Source organism: Penaeus vannamei, chromosome 29, assembly GCF_042767895.1.
Source record: "Penaeus vannamei isolate JL-2024 chromosome 29, ASM4276789v1, whole genome shotgun sequence".
Lineage (NCBI taxonomy): Eukaryota > Metazoa > Arthropoda > Malacostraca > Decapoda > Penaeidae > Penaeus > Penaeus vannamei.
The window spans coordinates 1,461,577-1,471,576 of NC_091577.1; the positions used below are offsets into that span (position 1 = coordinate 1,461,577).

Here is a 10,000-nt window from a genome sequence, read left to right on the forward strand (position 1 = left end):
ACGGAGGGAGAGAGAGAGTGGGGGGAAGGGGTAGTAGGGTAGTAGGAGAGAGAGAGAGAGTGGGAGGGAGGAGAGAGAGAGTGGGAGGGGAGGAGAGAGAGAGTGGGATGGAAGAGAGAGAGAGTGCGGGGAGGGAGGAGAGAGAGAGTGGGAGGGAGGAGAGAGAGAGTGGGAGGGAGAGGAAGAGAGAGTGGGAGGGAGAGGAGAGAGAGAGTGGGAGGGAGGAGAGAGAGAAAGTGGGAGGGAGGGAGAGAGAGAGTGGGGAGGGAGGGAGAGAGAGAGAGCGAGAGAGAGAGAGAGAGAGAGAGAGCGAGAGAGAGAGAGAGAGAGAGAGAGAGAGAGAGAGAGAGAGAGAGAGAGAGAAAAGCTTGCGTGCATGATCTCCCAAATGAATCATGTTTGATGACAGAATTATCTGTTTAGTCAAACCATGTATACAGATAATAATTCTGAGCAAACACCGCATGACCTAATGTTTATTTGTTATATTAATGCCAGAAAATGAACTATAACTTTATCCGTTGTTGTTGTTACCTATCGGTCTATGGCGTAAAATTCGAGTGAATCATTTTTCCACTGTGTATGGGTTGTATTTCTTATTTCTTTTCACTTGGTATTATTAAACGAGAGAATATACCCCCCTAAAAAATAAATAAATAAATAAATGAATAAATAAATAAAATAGCAATAATAGTAATACATCTTAATAATGACAAATAAAATAAATAAAATAGCAATAATAGTAATACATCTACAATAATGACAAATAAAAGCCTATTTTTAAAAATTCCTGGAACGGCCTATCTGCATCTGATAGCTCACACACGCGTACCTTTATACTGACCATCGGCGCTGAACTCACCTATACTTTTCAATAAAAAAAATACATCAACGCATCACAATCCGTCACACTTGCCTAAAATGTTCACATCGTACTTTTGTTCGTTTTGCAGTGGCTCGTATCTGGTCGTGATTTTTTACCAATGGGTTATTATTGTATCACTGATTGTGTTCTCTCGCTTGACTGTCAGAGGAGTCATGTTGAACAGGCCCACGGTATGACATTAATTCTAATAGCTGTATAAATAACAAAGTGGTGGTGATAAACAAAAATCAAATATTTACTCCCAGAATTATAATATATATATATATATATATATATATATATATATATATATATATATATATATATATATATATATATATATATATTACGACAACTCGTAACGAAATCATACTTCCGGGAGACTTGCATAAATCCCATCTATTAAAAAAAAAATAGCAAGAAAGGAAATAGCACACACCAATCATAATAATACTCAGACGCAGTAAAATCATTAAGACTCACTCACGTCAGTCCAAAATTAACCCCCCCCCCTAAAAAAAAAAAAAAAAAAAAAAGAATAATAAAATAAACATACCTTTGTTTACCACTTCCGTAAACACTTCGGACACCGTTTGTATTTCTCCTCCTCCTCCTCCTTCGTCCCCCTCCTCCGCCTTTCCGTCTCTCATGCCTGCTTATTCCAAAGACACCGACACGTAAACGATAAATATTCCAGCCAAATATCTTCAAACGATAAATATTCCAGCCAAATATCTTCCGATCTGAGAAGCTGGCTGACCCCCGCGCCGCCGCGTCCCAGGAACGACTGCTGATTGACCACAGGCACTGACGCTGGTGATGATTGCCCTCCGAGAGCGGTTTCGTAAGGTTCAAGGCGCCCTATCTTTCGGCTGATGATACTCGAGAGATTACAAATATCGTCATGATGTTGAAGATAATGATAATCGTTATGATGGTGATAATAAGGTGGGGCGCGCGACAACGAATCACGACAACGAATATAATAACAATACAAAACAACAGTAACAACAACAAACCACCGCAACCACCACCACCAACTACAACAACAATGATAGTAATAATAATAATAATAATAATAATAATAATAATAATAATAATAATAATAATAATAATAATAATAACGATAACGATAATAAGCTGGCGAAAGAACGGGAAATAATAATAATAATAATAATAATAATAATAATAATAATAATAATAATAATAACGATAACAAGAACAACAACAACAATAATAACAACAACAACATATGCGTCGCCCTCCACTTCTCCCAACCCACGATAACAACAACAACAATAATAACAACAACAACAACAACATATGCGTCGCCCTCCACTTCTCCCAACCCGACTGCACTCTTTTCCACATTCACTCCGCCACTCCGCCAAAATCACTTGGGCTGCACTCCGGCTCTCCCGCTTCTGGCCAGCCCAAAGGTCGGCCAAGCACTGATGCACTTTTCCCTGGATCAATGTTTCTCTAACTTCAGCCCAAATACGAACCTTTTCAGACCTCTCCACCATCGACCCCCTTGGAAATCTTCATAGTATTTCTGTATGGAGTTTCGAAGCGTTGGGTATGCTTTGTAATATAAACAAGTCATGCCAAGTAAAAAGAAATGTTATGGGATATTCAGTAGCAGTATACAAAATATCAATATAATCAATAAAAACAACAAACAAGTGATGACACGAACTAATTCACCCATGAGAATTTTGTAACTGACACCAATGAATGTAACCAATATACATTTCCGTCTTCTGCCATCAAATAAAAAATCTAGAACACACACAATTTAACATTTGTTACGTATCCTGATATCACTGAAACTGTTCCTTTCGCGGGTGTGTGGTTCATAACAAAATTATAACAACATTAGTAATAACATAATTAACGATGGCAAATCATAACCATCACAACAGCAACCACAAAGATCAATAGAATGAGAATTACAACATTAGTAATAACATAATTAACGATGGCAAATCATAACCGTCACAACAGCAACCACAAAGATCAATAGAATGAGAATTACAACATTAGTAATAACATAATTAACGATGGCAAATCATAACCGTCACAACAGCAACCACAATGATTAATAGAATGAGAAAGAGAATACTACTAATAATCATTAAGGTGATAATACTGATTCTGATCCTAATAATACTGCTCACAACAACGGCAATGATAGAAAATACCAACAATCAAAATGATAAGCAAAAATAACAATGACAACAACGACAATAATAATCATTCCGACGCTCTTAACGACCACAGTGCCAACGGCTATCAACCACCTACATACTTTTTGCCACTATGCTGCCACGCGCATAAAAACGACATCACGATTAGGTTCTCCTGTCTCATGCTTCGAGTGCATGCTATTACGAAAGCTTCAGATTATGTTGGAAGAGAAAATGTGGCTGCAATGTTGACAACAATATGACGATTTGAAAGGTGCTAAGATTGGATTTAATTGATGGTAAGGTGGTGATGTGATGATGATGATGATGATGATGATGATGATGATGATCGTGGTGGTGGTGATGATGATGATGATAATGGTGATGGTGGTGGTGATGTTAATAATGATGGTGGAGATAATGATAATAATATAATGCATATAATGGTGATAATGCATTAGCATTTGTTTACGGTGATGATGGTGTAATGTTGCTGAAGTGGTGATGTTAAGGAGTATAATGGTGAATTTAATATAATGATAATCACAGTGGTGGCGGTGGTGATGCGGTAATGGTGGTGGAGGTGGTGTGGTGGTGGTGGAAGTGTGGTGGTGGTAGAGGTGATGTGGTGGTGGTGGTGGAGGTGTGGTGGTGGTGGTGGAGGTGTGGTGGTGGTGGTGAAGGGGTGGTGGTGGTGGTGGAGGGTGGTGGTGGTAGGGTGTAGTGGTGGTGTGGTGGTGGTGGTGTAGAGGTGGTGGTGGTGGAGGCGGTGGTGGTGGTGGTGGAGGTGTAGTGGTGGTGGTGGAGGTGTAGTGGTGGTGGTGGAGGTGTAGTGGTGGTGGTGGAGGTGTAGTGGTGGTAGGGGTGTAGTGGTGGTGGGTGGTGGTGGAGGTGTGGTGGTGGTGGTGGTGGATCATGATGGTGTAATGATGCTGAAGTGGTGTTGATGTTAAGGAGTATAATGCTTAATATAATATAATGATAATCACAGTGGTGATGCGGTAATAGTGGTGGTGGTAGTGATGGTGTGGTGGTGGAGGTGGTGTGGTGGTGGAGGTGGTGTTGTGTAGTGGTGGTGGTGGTGGAAGTGTGGTGGTATTGTAGTGGTAGTAGTGGTGGTGGAGATGGTGTAGTGGTGATGGAGGTGTGGTGAAGAAGTGGTGATGGAGGTGTGGTGGTGTAGTGGTGATGGAGGTGTGGTGGTGTGGTGTAGTGGTGGTGGTGATGGTGGTGGTGGTGGAGGTGTGTTGGTGGTGTGGTAGTGGAGGTGGTGGAGGTGATGTGGGGTGTGGGGTGGTGGAGGTGATGTGGTGGTGGTGGTATGGTGGTGATGTGGTGGTGGTATGGTGGTGATGTGGTGGTGGTATGGTGGATGGTGTGGTGGTGGTGGTCATGTGGTGGTGATGGTATGGTGGTGGTGGTGGTGTGGTGGTGGTGGTGGTGGTGGTGGTGTTGATGCTGGTGGTATGGTGATGTGGTGGTGGTGGTGCTGGTGGTGTGGTGGTGGTGATGGTGGGGGTATGGTGGAGGTGTGGTGGAGGTGTGGTGGTGGTGGTGGTGGTGGTGTGGTGGTGAAGCGGTGGTGGTGCTGGTGGTGGTATGGTGTGATGGTGTGGTGGAGGTGTGGTGGTGGTGGTTGTATGGTGGTGATGTGGTGGTAGTATGGTGGTGGTATGGTGGTGGTGTGATGGTGGTATGGTGATGGTGTGGTGGTGGAGGTGGTTTGGTGGTGGTGGTCGTGTAGTGGTGATGGTGGTGGTGGTGGTGTGGTGGTGGTGGTATGGTGGTGGTATGGTGGTGACGTGGTGTGGTGATGGTATGGTGGTGGTGGTATGGTGATGTGGTGGTGGTGGTATGGTGATGTGGTGGTGGTGGTGGTGATGGGTATGGTGGTGCGGTGGTGGTGGTATGGTGATGTGGTGGTGGTGTGCTGGTGGTGGTGTGGTGGTGGTGATGGTGGTGGTATGGTGGAGGTGTGGTGGAGGTGTGGTGGTGGTGGTGGTAGTGGTATGGTGATGGTGTGGTGGAGGTGTGGTGGTGGTGCAGGCTGGTGGTGGTAGTATGGTGGTGTGGTGGTGGTATGGTGGTGGTGTGATGGTGGTATGGTGATGGTGTGGTGGTGGAGGTGGTTTGGTGTAGGTCGGGTAGTGGTGATGGTGGTGGTGGTGTGGTGGTGGTGGTATGGTGGTGGTGCTGGTGATGGACGTGGTGTGGTGGTGGTGGTATGGTGGTAGTGTGGTGGTGGTGATAGTGTAGTGGTGATGGTGGTGGTATGGTGGTGGTATGGTAGTGTGGTGGTGGAGGTGGTGTGGTGGTGGTGGATGTGGTTTGGTGGTGGTCGCCGTGTGGTGGTGGTGGTGGTGGTATGAGGGTGATGGTGGTGGTATGGTGATGGTGGTGGTGTGGGTGATGGTGGATGGTGTGGTGGTGGTGGTGGTGTGGTGGTGGTATGGTGGTGATGTGTTGGTGGTGATGTGTTGGTGGTGATGGTGGTGGTGGTTGTGTGGGGTGTAGCTGGTGGTGGTGGAGGTGTGGTGGTATGGTGGTGATGTGGTATTGTTATGGCGGTGTGGTGGTAGTGGTATGGTGGTGATTGGTGGTGGTGGTATAATGGTGATGTGGCTAGTGGTGGTGGTGTGGTGGTGGTATGGTGGAGGTGTGGTGGTGGTGGTGGTGTGGTGGTGGTGGTGGTGGTATGGTGATGGTGTGGTGGTGGTGGGTTGTGTGGTGGTGGTGGTATGGTGGTGGGTGTGGTGGTGGTGGTGTGGTGGTGGTGGGTGGTGGTGGTGGTGGTGGTATGGTGGTGGTGGTAGTGTGGTGGTGGTATGGTGGTGGTATGGTGGTGGTGTGATGGTGGTATGGTGATGGTGTGGTGGTGGAGGTGGTTTGGTGGTGGTGGTCGTGTAGTGGTGATGGTGGTGGTGTGGTGGTGGTATGGTGGTAGTGTGGTGGTGGTGATGTTAAGAATCATACTATTAATAACGAGGACAGTATTTTTTTCCTTATTGATTTGGTTTATGTTATGATTATGACATCAGACAAACTAAGTGAGCAATCTATATCTAAATAACTAAGTTTCTTTACTTAACTTCATATAGTGACTCACTCACACTCAATCACTCTCTCTCTCTCTCTCTCTCTCTCTCTCTCTCTCTCTCTCTCTCTCTCTCTCTCTCTCTCTCTCTCTCTCTCTCTCTCTCTCTCTCTCTCTCTCTCTCTCTCTCCCCTCCCTCCCTCCTCCCTCCCTCCCTCCCCTCCTCCCTCCCTCCCTCCTCCCTCCTCTCCCTCTCCCTCTCCCTCTCCCTCTCCTCTCCTCCTCTCCCTCTCCCTCTCCCCCTCCTCCCTCTCCCTCTCCCTCTTCCTCCCTCTCCCTCCTCCCTCCCCTCCTCCCCCTCCCCCTCCCCCTCCCCTCCCCCTCCCTCCCTCTCCCTCCCTCTCCTTCTCCTTTCCCTCCTTCTCCTTCTTCCTCCTCCCTTCCTCTCCCTCTCCTTCTCCCTCCCTCCCTTCCTCCTCCCTCTCCCTCTCCCTTCCCTCTCCCTCTCCCTCTCCCTCTCCCTCTCCCTCCCCTCCCCCTCCCTCCCTCCCCCTCCCCCCCTCTCCTCCCTCCCTCCTCTCCCTCCTCCCTCTCCTTCCTCCTTCTCCTTCCCTCCTTCTCCTTCTCCCTCCTCCCTCTCCTCCTCCTCCCTCCCTCTCCCTCCTCCTTCCCTCTCCCTTTCCCTCTCCCTTCCTCCTCTCCCTTCCTCCCCTCCCTCCCTCTCCCATCCTCTCCCTTCCTCCCTCCCTCCTCTCCTCCTCCCTCTCTCCCTTCCTCTTCCTCTCCCTCTCCCTCTCCCTCTCCCTCTCCCTCTCCCTCTCATTCACTCAATCACTCCTACCTTTCCTTCTTTCTTCTTAAGTCCCCTTTGTCTGTCTCTTATCTCTGCTTTTATTGTATATGTATTTGTAGTGTTTACCTATTTACCATTCATATCTGTAAGACGAACAAGGCACATCACTATCACCAAATATTGCTACAAAAACTAGCAAACAATTGGCACATCATTATTGTCAAATAATGCCACAAAAAACAATATACGGGAAAAGAGACATTGTTAATGCTGGCTCATGCCATGATAAGTATTAAACAAGAGGAGCTTTATAAATAAGATTAATCACGACAAGCTCTGTCCTCTTTTCACTTATTATCAATTCAATAGTATAAATCAATATGTCACACAGTACTCCAAAATGAGTAACAGATGAATGTACTAACAACAAAAGATTAAAACAAAAAACTAACAAAAAAAGATCTTTGCTCAGCAAACTGGTGGCCTGTAGTGCCTATTGCATTTTCTCTTTTCACAAAAAAACTAAAGAAAAAGAAACAGGGGGGAGAGAAATAAATGAGGAGAGAAAATAAAGTACAAGGAGGGAGACAACAGAAGTAAGCAAGGAAAAAGTGACAATTGAGAAGAGACGGAAGGGGAGAGAGAGAGAGGAGAAAGGAGAAGATAAGAGAGGTGGGGGCGTGGAAGCAGAATTGGGGGAGAGGGAAAGAGGGAGAGGGAGGGAGACAAAAGTGAAAGGTGAAGGTGAAGGAGAAGGGAGAGGGGAAGGAGGAAGGAGAGGGTATGGGAGAGAGGGAGAGAGGTTTTTGTTTTATTTATATAATTATCTTACATACGGAGAGCTGTACAAGAAACTTGTCTCCAAGGAGTCAATAACTAGGCACTGTTGCCCTCATCTATATACCCCTCTTCCTTAATTTTATCATTATCATAATTGCCATTTTCTCATTATTTTATCATTAATACTGCTGCTTATCACAAATAATAAAAAAAATATATTCAAATAATTCATGAAATTCAATAAACAGACAAGGTCAAATATACCTAATAATTGACTGTCACGCAGTATAATTTTTCTAATGTATATTGGTACATAGATTATAAATCCCACTACCAGCACACAAAACCCATAATTTGAAAAAAATAAAACAAATAAATAAATAAAAAATAAGTAAATATAATAAATAAATAAATCAATAAAGAGGTAAAGTACGTGTACAAACATGCTTATAGCTAAATAGTTGGTTTGAAGTGGAATGTCCCATCTCTCTTTCACTATGCAGTCTAGCTTACTGATCAAAATATTCTTCTTATTTAACCCATTGTCGCCAGGAAAATGTATTCTTTGTAGTAATGCTTTGTGAAATGTCTCGGCAAGTGCCTAGCCACAAAGGAGTTAATTAGCAGAACTTGTGACCTCACCTGATTTCACCTTTCCTTGTGTTAACAGCAAAAACATTTTTTTTACTAATGCTATCAATATCCATGCTATTATATTTATAATAACAATAGTGTAATTGACATTAATAACAGCAAATTAAGAAACCAGAAAATATAAAACAAGGAAAAGTGTAAACAGTGAGACTCGTAGTACTCGTAATTGGCTCATTGGTGACTGAATACCTGTGGAGTCATCTATGTATGAAAACAAATAATAAAGTAAACTTATAATGAGCATGGCATGAATGTACATGCCATCCCTGGGAGAATCATGTTAAGATCACAGGATCCAGAAGCCAACAACTACAACCACTGCCAATCATTTGCAAAAGAGGACACCACAAATAAGATTCCAATTTAGATCATCATATTCATCACTAAGGATACCTGTAACTTTCCAAGGTAAAACTACTGTTACCTTGTTAATATTCTTTTAACTATAAGGACAAATTTACTTAAATAAAAACACAGCAAATGAGAATTGTTTACCATATAATTGCTGGATATTCATCCCTTTATATCTGAGGAGACTATTTATGGGCCCTTGTACCATTACTGGGTGCCAAGGAAAATATTCAGGTGGCATCCAATCACTATTTTCAGAACATAATTTTACAAACAGTTTTCAGGATAAAACAAGTAAATTCATTAAGTGTACGTGAACCAATCATGGACTACCATATAAAGCAACAAGTGTAATATTCTAATATAACTGTGATTTACTTTTCCTGATAGGTTAAGTTAGGTGCTGTATCTGTAAACAATGCTGTCTTCAGCTCTGATGTAATGGTTTTATCTATATATTTTTTCACTGTTATTAATGCTAATGTCAATATTTACATTATTATTAACTTAATTTGTGGGTGAGTGGACATCATGATGATGAAGAAAAAAAGAGATTATATATATAGATAAGCCTTTAAAACTTATTCCACATATTTGTAAAACTGATAACTGGTATGAAAATTTCTCCTGTCATATTTGCCATCCTTTCGAGCAAGGACTTACTTTTGAGGAGACACTACCTTGTTCTTATTTCACAGTATTCATGCATTATGTTGAGTTTTATGCTATGGGCTGGACACAGTGTTGTGTTACGAAGTCTGCTCATAAGTATTAACAGCATGGAATTAGTCAAGATCCTCTTAGAGCCGCCTGAAACAGCAGCTATAATTGGCCACAAGATGTGACGCCCTATGAAATTTACGGCACTATGGCATTTAAGGCTGGGATAATAACTTAAGATCTCCAGCATGCCTTACATTTAAGGCTGTTATGAGTATCAAGCCCCAGTAAATTATTTGTTACAAGATGAGTTAAGACTGGACTTGGGATATATGTTGGGCCAATTTTCTTCATTAGCAACTTCATCATTTACCTGAGCAGAATATATCATAAATAATTCCTCTCTTTTATACAGTACCCTTTGACTTTCCTGTCTGAGTGTGGTCATTATTGTAAAACTTTAAGTCCCTTCCACAAAGGATTCGTCTTCCTTTATATAATAATATAAATATACATCTCAAAACATGTAAAACCCTCAATATAAAATCAACATTTCATACATGTCATACAAGGTCGTTATATCTCACCTTCATTTTCCTCATCATAACTGTCAAGAAGCGATTTCCTCTCCATAACTAGCTGTTGGTGCTCACGATAACACAGCTGTCATGGGC

General features: G+C 43.1%; 1 protein-coding gene across 8 annotated transcripts in view; it reads right to left on the bottom strand.

The window, feature by feature from the left end:
- LOC113819282 (synaptic vesicle glycoprotein 2B) overlaps window positions 1–10,000 on the bottom strand; it is a 31,885-nt gene that overhangs the window by 21,842 nt on the left and 43 nt on the right. For 3 of the 8 annotated variants that reach the window (XM_027371522.2, XM_027371520.2, XM_027371521.2), the window contains exon 1: window positions 9,914–10,000. This exon is cut by the window's right edge. In XM_027371522.2, the coding sequence (XP_027227323.1) occupies window positions 9,914–9,959 (46 nt within the window). In that variant the 5' untranslated portion in view covers window positions 9,960–10,000. Of the gene's footprint in view, window positions 1–1,421; window positions 1,670–9,913 lie in introns of those variants that run through there. The other 5 variants (XM_027371519.2, XM_027371517.2, XM_027371516.2 and 2 more) reach the window with 3 other exon arrangements.